The sequence below is a fragment of the Trichosurus vulpecula genome, chromosome 7 (genome assembly GCF_011100635.1).
Source record: "Trichosurus vulpecula isolate mTriVul1 chromosome 7, mTriVul1.pri, whole genome shotgun sequence".
NCBI lineage: Eukaryota > Metazoa > Chordata > Mammalia > Diprotodontia > Phalangeridae > Trichosurus > Trichosurus vulpecula.
The window spans coordinates 17,194,162-17,207,524 of record NC_050579.1 but is presented as its reverse complement, the minus strand read 5'-3'; the positions used below and the strand labels follow the sequence as shown (position 1 = coordinate 17,207,524).

At 43.1% G+C, this 13,363-nt stretch overlaps 1 protein-coding gene across 2 annotated transcripts in view; it reads left to right on the top strand.

Annotated features, from left to right (window-relative positions):
* Nucleotides 1–13,363, top strand: part of ST6GAL1 (ST6 beta-galactoside alpha-2,6-sialyltransferase 1) — a 119,447-nt gene that overhangs the window by 21,376 nt on the left and 84,708 nt on the right. For both annotated transcript variants that reach the window (XM_036766493.1, XM_036766492.1), the window contains exons 2-3: nt 1,818–1,932; nt 6,042–6,157. In XM_036766493.1, coding sequence (XP_036622388.1) covers nt 6,100–6,157 — 58 coding nt within the window. In that variant the 5' untranslated portion in view covers nt 1,818–1,932; nt 6,042–6,099. The remainder of the gene's footprint in view (nt 1–1,817; nt 1,933–6,041; nt 6,158–13,363) is intronic.

The following is a 13,363-nucleotide window of genomic DNA, read 5'->3' as shown; positions in this document are numbered from 1 at the left end:
CTCAATCTGACATCCACTTCCCTCATCCCATTCTGAGGGTTACGGTCCCAAAGCCATAAGCTGGACATCAGCCATGTTGGCTGTTAAGTCAGAACACTTGACTTCCAAACTCACTTCTGTTGGAAATATCCTAGTGTCCTGATGTGGTAACATCTGGGCTTGTAGATCTTCTAAAAACAAAAGCCGCATAAAACAAAGAAGGAGGCAGTGTGATTCAGTTGGAAGAGAAATGTGCTAGAGGTGCATCTATTGAAACTGCCTCCGAGGTTTGTTACCTGTGTGACCTTGGATAAGTCACTTAATCTGTTTCCTCAACTATACAATAAAGGGGTTGGACTCAGTGGCCTCTGAGATGCCTTTCAATCTCCTAGGAGCCTATGGATATGGCTTCAGGGGCTCCTTGTAGGTTTAGATCTATGATCCTAAAGAAATGACATTACAGTTTTAAGAGCTTGAGGAATAGTAGAGATGAACCAGAATTTTAAGGCATTGGCCTGACAGCTTTATTTCAATCAGACCCTTGTAGGTAAATCATTCTTTTGAACATAAAACCCTGGTCGTTGGTCCAAGCCAATTTATTTGCGAATGGCAGTTTTTGTATATGTAAGAAATTGTTTTTATTATGGCAGGATTACAAAGCTAGAGACAGGAGCTTTGCTCTTCTTTATGAATATTTCATTAAGAGATTACTTGGGTGGGGCTGAGAGAAGGAGGTCTGATGGAAGTGGGGAATGGAATGTAAGGCAATTGGTGGTCTGAGGGAAGGGGGGAATGGGGTGGAAGGTGGTCGGTGGGCTGAGGGAAGGGGGATAGGGTGGAAGGCAGTCGATGAGCTGAGGGGAGGGGGCATGGGGTGGAAGGTGGTTGGTGGTCTGAGGGAAGGGGGGAAATGAGGTGGAAGGCAGTCAGTGGGCTGAGGGAAGTGGGGTGTGGGGTGGAAGGCGGTCGATGGGCTGAGGGGAGGGGGCTCGGGGTGGAAGGCGGTCGATGGGCTGAGGGAAGTGGGGAAATGAAGTGGAAGGCAGTCAGTGGGCTGAGGGAAGGGGGATAGGGTGGAAGGCGGTCGATGGGCTGAGGGAAGTGGGGTGTGGGGTGGAAGGCGGTCGGTGGGCTGAGGGGAGGGGGCTTGGGGTGGAAGGTGGTCGGTGGGCTGAGGGAAGGGGGATAGGGTGGAAGGCGGTCGATGGGCTGAGGGAAGGGGGGAATGGGGTGGAAGGCAGTCGATGAGCTGAGGGGAGGGGGCTTGGGGTGGAAGGCGGTCGATGGGCTGAGGGGAGGGGGCTTGGGGTGGAAGGCGGTCGATGGGCTGAGGGAAGTGGGGTGTGGGGTGGAAGGCAGTCGGTGGGCTGAGGGGAGGGGGCTTGGGGTGGAAGGTGGTCGGTGGGCTGAGGGAAGGGGGATAGGGTGGAAGGCGGTCGATGGGCTGAGGGAAGGGGGGAATGGGGTGGAAGGCGGTCGATGAGCTGAGGGGAGGGGGCTTGGGGTGGACGGTGGTTGGTGGTCTGAGGGAAGGGGCATGAGGTGGAAGGCGGTCGATGGGCTGAGGGAAGTGGGGTGTGGGGTGGAAGGCGGTCGATGGGCTGAGGGGAGGGGGCTCGGGGTGGAAGGCGGTCGGTAGCTCGGGGAATGGGGCAGATGGACAGGTGTGCTGGTTTGCAGGTGAGGAGCCCAGTTTTAAGCTATTTCCTTGAAGTCGCAGGAGAGCAGCTGGACCAGGTGGGAGAGCTGGTGTTTGCTTTGCTCTCGCAGGGAATGTACCAAGAGCCCTCTTTTCACACTGAAGTGGCCTCATTTTTTTGTTTTGTTTCCTTTTTCAGCTGGCAGAGGTGGAGCTGGCTCCAGAGACACATTGGGCAGAAGGTGGTGGAGCAAAGCTTGGTGGAGACCAGTTAAATCTGGCACATCTGTCCCGGGCCTCCTGACGGTTGAAAGGTAAGGCCCCCATCATCCTGTTATGTGGCTTAGAAAGGGAAATGACTTGGCCAAGGTCACAGTATCTCTATGTGACACATGTATTAGAATTCATGCCTCCTTCCTCCTGGGCTAGTTTTCTTAATGTATCAAGTGGGAATTTAGAGTTTTCCAGTTCATGGGCTCCTCTCCTTCCTTTTTCCTTCCTTTTATTACTGATGCCGTGTGTGTATTAGGGTTACTTTCCAGTCCCCTGCTCCCCCAACTAACAAAGTTAACAGTTAAGCATAATAAAGTACATTTGATCGTACGGGAAAATTTCCCTTTGTTGGCTTGGCTGCCAGGCAGCTTTCAGGGGCAGCAGGTGTGCCTTTCAGAGACATTTTGGAGACAATTTCTGGTTCAGTCCAAGCTTTCTTTGGTTTAATTAGCCTGTCAGTTTGCAAAGGTGGCATTATGCCCAAGGAGGCTTTTTGTTTTTCTGTCCTGCCTTTTAAACTCTTTTGACAGGAGATTGGATTTTCCCAGCTCACAGTGAAGCTTGAATGGCCAAAGGACCAAATGCGATCTCCTGGCAACATTGAGCCAGGTTCAAGGGGGCTCTGACCTTTGCTACACATGTTCTCTGAAGGAGAAAGCTCTGGTTTTCAGAAACAGGCAGGTATTGAGGCAGGCTCTGCCCCACGTCAGACTAGGAACCTGGATATGAGTAAAAGTGTAAAGCTGTGGCAATGGCTGAGCACCAACCTGTCTTCCTCTCACCTGTTCTTTCATTGCTGACGTAGCATTTCCTTATTGGAGAGGTTTTAGACATAGAATTTAACTTCCTTATTTGAAGAAGCAGAGGTTCAGAGGAAGGAAGGAAGTGACTTGTCCAGGGTCACATAGTTGCCTGGTGCCCCAGCTGGGCTTCAAATTCATCTCTCTCCTTTCCTCAACGCACAAGATTTCCCACCTCATCAGGCTGTTATATAGCATCTCTTCTCCTCTCCTTTCTCCACAAAAAATACTGCTGTAAATATTTTGGTATATAGAGAACCCTTGTGGTTTGAAAGGTATTTCACAAAACTATCATATACTTAGAGCTAGAAAGAACCTTGGAGATCCTATAGTTCAATGAAGATGAGGGAAGTGAGGGTCAGAGGAAGAAAAGAAATATTCATTTAAGCACCTACCATGTGCCAGGCACTGTGCTGACTAGGCATTTTCCAAAATTATCTCATTTGGTCTTCACACCAACCCTATGAGGTAGGTGTCATTATGATTCCCACTTTACAGTTTGGGAAACTGAGGTAGGCAGAGGTTAAGTGACTTGCCCAGGGTCACACATCTTTTAAGTATCTGAGACTGGGTTTGAACTCGAGTCTTCCTGATGCCAGGCCCAGTGCTCCATGTGGCAGAGCTGGACCTGGGACCAAAGCTCTTTAATTTCACAGCTGGTGCTTTTCCTACCTTCTGACACCTCCTCCCATTGGCTATGCCTGTGGCCAAAAGAATTCAATTAAATTTGAAAGGACAGGCAGCATAGTACAGTGGAAAGAGCATGGAATTTGGAGTCAGAGGAGCTGGGTTCAAATCCTGCCTCTGGTACTTACTACTTGTGTGACCTTGGGCAAGTAATTTCCCTTCTCTGAGCATTGTTTTTTTCATCTTTAAAATGGAGAGGTTGAACTAGATTCCATTTTAAGATCTCTTATAAATCTAATTTCAGAAACAGGCAGGTATTGAGGCAGGCTCTGCCCCACATCAGACTAGGAGCCTGTGAGCTTACTGATCATTTACTGTGGTCCTGGAGTGCCAGTCTATTAATCAGTGTATACAACTACACAGCCCTCTAACGACCTTACCCTAGTCCTGCTGCTTGGCGGTAGGTAATAGACTATTGGCTCTAGAAGGCACATTAGAGGTCATCTGGTCCTTTTACAGATGAGTAAACTGAGGCCACAGAGAAGAAAGGACATATCCCAAGAAGATACAAGTCATGCATTAGCAGAGCCATGATTCAAACCTAGGTCCCCTAACTCCAAACGTAGCATTCTTTGCTCGTCGCCATGTTGCCATGACAGTGGTGTTTATGAGCTTTGCTACATCCCCTCCTGGGAGACTTTTCTCAGTGTGTTTATGAAAGATCCTCATTACAAAGGCCAAGGAGAAAGTCCCCATTGTAACTTCTTCCACAGTGGCAGAGTGTTCCCTTTTCCCGACTGTTATAACCAACCATGCCTTGGCTTCAGTTCTTGGATTTTAAAAGGGCAAACCATCTTATTTTGTCTATGGCTGTGTCCCAGGCTCCACCCATCACTTCTCTAGCAGTTAAATTGTCAAGGGAACCAGAAGGGGATATTCAGAATGTGGCATTTTGGACTGTCAGAATATGAAAAAGAAGAGTTGGTAAGAAGGGTTAGTTCAAGGCTAAAGGAAGACAAGCCAATGGGCCCTTTGGAGGGAGGATGGAAATCTGACTAGAGAGGGGCTAGGCATCTTTGGAGAGGGCCTTTGTGTCTCACCCTGGCCTGGAGCCAAGGTGGGGCAGATAGAGCTTTGCTCTGCATGGGACTCAGTTTAGAGGGTGTCAAAATTGGCTCTGGAGTGACTAGGGTGCAGACTGGAGAGTCCTGGGTGAAGAACAGGATCGCTGACACTACACTTCATTCCTTCATCAAAGTCTGAAGAAGGAAGAAATTGGAGCCAGGCAGTCCCTTCTTCCCTCAGGCTACATTGGTACCAAAGTCAGGGGCTTAACACCCAAAGTTGAAGCCCTAAGGGTATCGCGGCATTTCAGAGTGGGAAAGAACCTCTAAGGCCACCTATGCGCTTCAAGTACTTTAAGACTATTTAAAAATATTCATTTTTAGTTTACAACATTCACTTTTATAAGATTTTGAGTTCTGAATTTCCCCCCTTCCGTGCACTTCCCCTCCCCAGGACGGCATTCAGTCGGACATAAGCTATACACGTATAATCATATTAAACAGATTTCCACATTAGTCACGTTGTGAAAGAGGAATCAGAATGAAAGGGAAAAACCATAAGAAAGAAAAAAAAAACAAAAAAACAAGAACAAAAAAAGAAAATAGTCTGCTTCGATCTGCATTCAGACTCCACAGTTCTTTCTCTGGATGTGGAGAGCATTTTCCATCCTGGGTCTTTTGGAGTTGTGTATTTTAAGAGAAGTATTATGCTCTCCTTCCATCCCCCAGGCTTTTCTTCTTTAGTCTATACTTCCCCACATGGCATCGACTCAAGGCTTGTCATTCTGGTTGCATTCTTCTGAATGCTCTGCAGGTTATTCATGTGTTTTCTAAAATGGAATGAAACCTGATACTCCAGATATGAACTAGCCCAAACAGAATACAGCAGGACCATCATCTCCTTATTTTGGAAGCTATGACTCTTCATGTTCAAGGTGGTATTAGCTTTTTTAGCCACCATTTTCACCTGGGTGGAGCCTGTAGTCCACTAAGCCTCTCATATCTTTTTTTTTCAGACACACTACTGTCTAATGCCTCTTCTAGTACTTGTGAGATTGATTTCTTGGGTCCAGGACATGGGAGAGGGGGTCAAAAGTATGGAGAAGTGTGAGGTTGACCCACACCCAGTAGGCAGTTTAGTAGATAGTGGACTCCCCTGTCAGTGACACTGCTAGAGAGAACCCAGATCACAGGACCCTGGTGGCTTCCTGGCACCTAAAAGCTGTGGAATGGGGACAAGAAGGCATAATCCTATTGGTATCAGAGGCATTACTGTTTTCTACTTTTTTTTACCTTCAAAAAGACTGAGGGTATTTCTCCTACAGCTGAGCCTTCTCAAGTTCAGGAGGAGAAATGGGTTCCCGGACTGCTTGCAGACACTGGAGAGACCACATGTGGTTCATGAGGATGCCCTCCCTTTTGTTACCTTTTCCCACACACAGTGGCCACACGTTTGTTTTGGCTAGGTCACATGCGTGAATCAGCCCTCTCTTCCACTGCCTTCTCATCTCAGTGGAGGATCATGATCACTGAGGATAACTCTCATGGGTCATATGCAACATACATTATTCATCCACTTTGCTTTTCCTGTGTGGATGGCTAACCTGATATCTTTTAAATCATTAAAGATTTTATTGACTTGGCTTTGTTTTGTTACAGGGTGCAATGCAATTAATACAATGTCACCTTTGAATGGGGGTGTTTGGAGAATGTCATCATGAATGAGGAGTCCTTTTTCCATTTGGCCACTCTGCAGGACAGCCTGTGTGATATTGGTGAGTACCTTAAGTGAACCTGTGTCTTTGTTTTGTGTTTTGTTTGGTGTCAGTTTTCTATCAGTGAACCTGTCATAGGTGAAGTTGCAGCTGTCGTAGCATCTTGGAGACATTTTGTTTAAAGAGTGATATTGAAGGTTTTCCTACCAAATAAAATGATTTTTAAAAGTCAGCACTAAGAAGGTAAAGTGGGAAATCTTATTTTTAATTAATTACATGATTGTGAAAATGAAGGAAATCGTCTCTGAAGGCTTTCTGATTCTCTTTTCATGTTTTCATCAGGTATATCCTTAATGCCTATGTATACCACTTTAAGAAATATTTCATAGTTGTGGAAAAACAGGAAAAATATGAGGGTAGGTGATGTCTTTTTTCTAAACCAAAAAAAATTCCACATATTTTATTGATTTTTTTATACCACCTACTACTTTTATTGTTGTATCCCCCCACTCTTTTTTAATGAAGAACCATCCTTTGTTATAAAGAAGAAAAAAGAGTTTGGCAAAACTAATTTTCCTATCAAAAAGTTCAACATTATATGTAGTATTTCACACTCATGGTGTGCAAAAATGTAAGGGCAAATGTATTATCATATTTTTCCTTTGGGGCTGACCTTGGTCAATGTAATTTTGAAGCATTTGTTGATTGTTTTGCTGTTCTTTCCATTTCAATAGTTGTATTTGTGCATGTAGAATTTCCCTGGCTCTGTTCTTTTCATTTCGTGTAAGTTCATATGACCTTCATCTGTATTCATCATGTTCTTTATTTTCATTATATTAATGAACCAGAAATTAATTGAGTCATTCCTAATCAATGGATATCTACTTTGTTTCTCATTTTTGCTACTGTGAAATATGCATTTTGATGTCTATTGGACCATTCTTTTTGTTACTGACCTCTTTGGGATATAATCCTATCAGCATAATATCTGTTTTAAAAAGCATAGATATTTTAATCACATTTGAAGAATAATTCCAAATTGCTTTCCAAAATGGTTGGAGCAATTCGCAGCTCCATCACTAAGGCATTAATCTACGTCTCTAACACTGATTATTCCCATCCTTTGTTAACTTGCCAATTGGCTGGGTGTGAAATGCAACCTCAGAGTTGTTTTTATTTGCATTTGTTAGTGGTTAAGAAATAGAAAAGCAGAGCAAATTAGATAAAGAAGAATCAGAAACAACTGAACTCAATAATCAGTGTTTATACAGCATAAAAGTGAAAACATAAATTAGTCAGGAGAGAAATTCCTATTTGACAAGAATTACTAGGGAAACTGGAAAGCAGTCTGGCAGAAACAAGTTTAGAGCATCTTACACCATGTAGTACAATGAATAGTACTTGCCCTCAAAAAGTTAACATTCTTTTAGGTAAGACATATCTACGTATATAGATGTAGCAGAGTTTTAGATTCTTCTACTCCCCAAATAGCCCAGGAAGGGATAAGCACCCGACCTGTTACTGGACTATTTTCCTTATTCAACCTCACCTTAGGTTTTAAGGTTGTGGAATATTTTTTGAATTTTCTTCATAAATTACTAAAATTTTTCATCTCTCTAATTAATCAATTAGTTCCAAGCCCCTAAATTACAATTAATAGATTGGAGAGGCCTCTTTTCCCCATACACTTTTGTTCATCTCTCTATATAAAGTAAATCCCCAATCTCTTTGGCTTATATAAACATCAAGGTTACTGGCTATATGCTTTATTAACAACATGACCAACAACAAAAAGAAGACATAAATAATTATTTAAAATATATTATCTCCGAGGAAGATCACAGATAAAGTCAACTATAACCAATCCTAAAACTGACTACTCTTCATTTCTGGAAGCATAGTCCATCCATTCCATTCTCTCAGGATACCAATTAAAGTCTTTTCTCCAAAGCTCCCTTCTTGTTTCCTTGCAAGATAAGAGTTTAAATGGTTCTCTCAGGAAAGAAGTTCTCTTGATCCTAATTTTTTTCTTGCCCTATTCTGACCTTCAGCAACATAAACAACTCTCCAAAATGACAGACTCTTGATCCTGTAAAGATACAGTAGCAGCATCTGTTGTCCCGATTGTTATGTAGGTGAGCTTGTGTTACATTATATGTATAAAATATATGCAAAAAAATACAAGGTTAATTTTCCATAAAGGGACTAGCTGCTATCAGGGTCAGGCATGCAGAACATGAGCTGCTGTTGGGATCAGGCAGCTACATGAAGAAGGTGATGCTTCAGCTGACTTGAAGGAAACTAGGAATTCTAAGTGGCAGCTAGGGGGCACCATATTGCATAGAGTGCTGGGCCTGGAGTCAGAAAGACTCATGTTCCTGAGTTCAAATCTGGCCTCAGACATTTATTAGCTGTGTGACCCTGGGCAAGTCACTTAACTCTGTTTTCCTCAGTTTTCTCATCTGTCAAATGAGCTGGAGAAGGAAATGGCAAACCACTTTAATGGGGCCATGAGCATGACTGAAATGACTAAGTGACAACAAGATGGAATTCTAAGAGGTGAAGGTAAGGCGAGAGTATAATGTTCTAGGTATGGGAGAATAGGAAATGTCTTTGTGACTCTGGACAAGCCCCTTAGCTTCTGGGAGTCCCAGGGAACTCATTAAAATTATTAAGTCACGAAACAGGTGTCTGTCTACCTTGGTAGAGGGAGTTTGCCCACCAGGAACCTTCTACCCTGAAATAAATGGGCTCATCCTTTCTCATTAGAAGCTTTGAAAGCAGAACACTAATTTTTAAGAAGGCTCCAAAAGTGCACCACAGAGAGATTTTAGGTCTGTGTTAGGAATGCTCAGTCGTTTGCTTTTTTTCTGTGATCTCTCATGCTCAGGAGTAAAACAGCTGTGGGAAAGAAATGAGTCCCTGTTGATTGAACCATCAGGTGAAGAAAATGCTTCTCTGCCTAGTCCCTCCCATTAGACGGGCTGTTTCTCAAATAGCCTTTTCTTTGTGCTAAAAATGCTTCTCTCCCTCCCCCCAATTTCCAATACAGTACTCCGTCCTAGACGCTTTCAAGGGCAGGGAGTCAGAGTAGATGTGGCGCTCATAGACACAATCTCAAGTATTCAACTGACATACTTCATTGGCTGTGTGATCTCATGGGTCTGGTTGCCAGCAATGAGATTACAATTCATTCGTGCCTGTGGGACTTTGGTCCATAACCTCCCATCTGTTCTCCACAGGGGTGGAATCCTTATACCGCAAGGATACCAATGGAGAACCCTGGCTGTTTACCTGTCGTCCCTCACCTTTCTCATGTGACCAGCCCATCTTCACTTCCTACCGTACATTGTCCTGATGGCATGCCACTCCTTATACACTGTAGCTTGCTCATACCCATCATGTGCCGCTCCATAGACCTCTCTGTGCTATTAATTCACTTTATTTCCTCCTCAATAATCATTTATTAAATGCCTCCTTAATAGGTTTCAACCCACTAAGTTAGCTGTTGGAGATACAAATGCAAAAAACCAACAAACTTCAAAACAACAGTCTCTGCTCTTAAGAAGCGTACATTGCCCTGGGTGTGAGTGGGAGGGGACAGGATATAAAATGTAAACAGAGAAGGAAATACAAGACAATTTGAGAAGTGAGAAAACCAGGGGTTTGCTGGAGTCAGCCCATTCCAACTTATGAGAACCAATTGTTCTGTTTCAACGTGAGCATTTATACCATGGAAATTGGCAAACCCTAGGAATCAGAGCTCAACTTACTGTTTTGTTGCTTATCTTAGACTTATGAAAGTGATGGAGATGTCAATGATGCGGATTAAATTTTGAAGTGTGTTGTGTGTACATCTCAACCCCAAGTTGTTAAACTCTTACCAGCCTCAGAGAACCCTCCCAGTTAAGGGTTAACGGTAGTGGCGGTGATCAAATGCTTCCTGTAGGAAGTAGCACTTGAGCAAAGTCTTAAAGAAAGCTGAAAATTCTAAGATGTAGAGGAGAGGAGATTGCACTCCAGATGTGGGAGATGTCCTGTATAAAGACCTGGAGGTAGGAGATGGAATGAAGAGCTTGTTTGGATGAAACAGTGAGTGCATGAAGGGACGCAATGTTAAATAAGTCTGGAAGGAGCCAGATAATAAATTACTTTAAATGCTAAGCAAGAGGAAGCCAATGGACAGCCTTGGGTGGAAGAATGGCCTGGTAAGACTTGTCCTTGTAAGAATATTTTGGCAGTTATTGTTGGACATATAGAAGGTAGCTTCTGAGGGCTCTTCCCCACCTCTGAGAAGCTGAGACTCTGGGAATCTCTGGAAGACACAAACTAGGCAAAAGGCAGAGGGCCCTTCAGGTAGTTTTCGTTGTGGGGTCGATAACATCATATAAATTGTTTTTACTTCAATCCTTCAATCCCAGTCTCTAGCCCACCTTCATCCATCCATCCATCCATCCATCCATCCATCCATCCACCCATTCATCCATCCATCTATCCGTCCACATGTCTATCCATCTATCCATCTATCTTTTTCTTTCTTTTTCTCTCTTTCCTTCTTTCTTTCTTTCCTTCCTTGTTTCTTTCCTTCTTTCTCTTTCTTTATCTCCCTTTCTTTTTCCTCCCTCTCCCTCTCTGCCCCTCTCCATCTCTCTTCTTTCTCTCTCCTCTTCCCTCTCCATACCTCTCTCTCCTTTCTTTCTCTTTATCTGTCTCATTCTCTCTCCCTTTTTTAATAAAAGTTTATTGATTTTTTTTACATGACCAAACTTCTCCCAGTATCCCTCCCTTCCACCTCCCAGAGCCATCTCATATAACATTTCTTTTAAAGAAAAAGGAATTAGAGCAAAAGAATGGTATTTGCTGATTTTTCTCTTCCTCATTTTCTGTCTTTAAAATAAATGTTTGTTGGTAGTTTTTTTTTACACAAGCTCCATATCCTAATGGATCCCTTGGCCCATCTCTTTGAGGCCATGCTTGGTCACTATCATTTTGGATATTTCTTTTGTTCTTTTGTTCATTTATGCTGTTGCCATCATTGTTGGGTATATCGTTTTTCTGGTTCTTCATAATTTCAGTTCTTTGGAGACTGTTGTACAGACACACATTCAATTCAATTTAACAAGCATTGTGCTAGATATAGAGCATAGAAAGACAAAGATGAAACAATTCTTGACCTCAGGGAATGGATACTCTACATAAGCATACCTATTCACACATATACAGAGGTGTAAAATTCATCCATTGGCACATACTCCCGCATGTACATACCAAATTATAAATGGGAGCACATGGCCACATATAGTTTTTTTCCAATTAAAATTTTAAAAAATGAACATTTAATTTCTTTCCCTTCCAGTGGGGAAAAAATAAAAATAAAACTCTTGCCACAAATATGCATGGTCAGCCAAACAAATTCTCCCAGTGACCATGTCCAAAAATGTGTCTCATTACCTCTCTGCCAAGAAGTGGGTATTATTCTTGGTCCTCGGTTCTCTCTAAAATCATAGTCGGCCATCGTTTTGATCAGAGTTCTTCGTTCTTCGTTCATTCAGCCACACGTACATCATTCATCCACCAGCATACATTCACATCCTTCTCAAATGCACATGTAGATGTTGTCGTTTAGTCGTTTTCAGTTGTGTCCAACTCTCCATGACCCCATTTGGGATTTTCTTGGCAGAGATACTGGAGTAGTTTGCCATTTCCTTCTCCAGCTCGTTTGACTGATGAGGAAACTGAGGCAAACAGGGTAAAGTGACTTGCCCAGCATCACACAGCTGGTAAATGTCTGAGGCCAGATTTGAGCTCAGGAAGATGAGTCTTCCTGACTCCAAGGTTGGCACTCTATCCACTGCCCCAACTAGCTACCCCATGCATACGTGAAGGTAGTTGCAAAACCACATTTCCCACACAAGCACATACACCTATTCACATTTGTGAGCTCCTTGAGGGCAGAGACTGTCTTCTGCCTCATTTTGTATCCCCAGTGCTTGGCATAGTACTTGGCATATAGTAGGCACTTATTAAATTGTTATTAATTGATTGAAACATGTGCATTGTCTAGTTCAAAGACCCAGACCCAGACTTGCTTTTTTGATTTTCATAGTTAAAAGGTTAGGTTTCTTAAGATTATTTTTATCTTTGTCTTCTTCATTACTTTAGTATTTCAGAGATTCAAGGCAGCTTCATTGGGGGAATTCTATTCTCTTCACTGAGAATAGGGCTTTTTAACTTTTTTGGGTCAGTGTATGACACAAAATGACAGCCCAGTATAGCTTACAGACCCCATCTCAGGATGTTTTTAAATAACTGAAGGAAATGCTAAGTTTCACTTAGAGGTTAGTGAAGATAAAGAGGTAACTCTTTTTTTTTCCATCCAAATTCTTGGACCTTCAGAAATCTATCCACAGACCCTTTAAGGAGGTACATGGACCCCAGGCTAAGAACATTTGCTGTAGGACTGAGTCCTTTGGCTTTGAAATCTGCTGTGGCTGAAAAATTCATTATCCTTCGGCCAGCTTGAGCTTCTCATAACATAGCTGGGCTGGTTGTTGGGCTTCTTATAACATAACTGAGCTGGTCCTTGGGCTACAGAAGCCAACCACCACCACCAGGTTCATCCTCAAGGCCCTTGAAGGTTTAGAGAACATGCCAGCCCTCCAGGTCTACTTGTAGAGCCTTCAGAAACCAGAAAATGCAAGCACAGGATCCCTTCTCAGTTACAATAAGACCTTGGAGGAAGACTTTGATGGTGGTGCCTGAAGTTCCCTTCTTTGATCAGCCAGTCAACAAACATTTAAGCAATTAAGTGTTCATTATATGCCAGGTACTGTGCTAAGCATTGGGGGTACAAATTAAAAATCCTCATACTCTAGGAGCTCACATTCAATGGGAGGAGAGGGGAAAGAGACAACATGTAACTAACTAGATGCATAGAAGATATATGCAGAGTAAATGGAAGGGATCTGAGAGTGGAAAGCACTAGCATCTGGGAGATCCAGGAATGACCTTCTAGAGAAGGAGGAACTTGAATTGGATCTTATAGAAAGCCAGGGAAATTAAGAGGCAGAGGTGAAGAGAGAGAGCATTCCAGGCATAGGGGACAGCCAGTACAAAGTTCACAACAGCGTTGTGAACAAAAGCATTAGTCTTTTAACTACTGAAAGGTCTATTTCAAATATTGGCTGGAGAGTTTTGTTCCACTTTCTTGGATCCAGGGATAGGAGGTACCACCATTGAGAAAGTAAAAACTTACAAGCTGAAGTA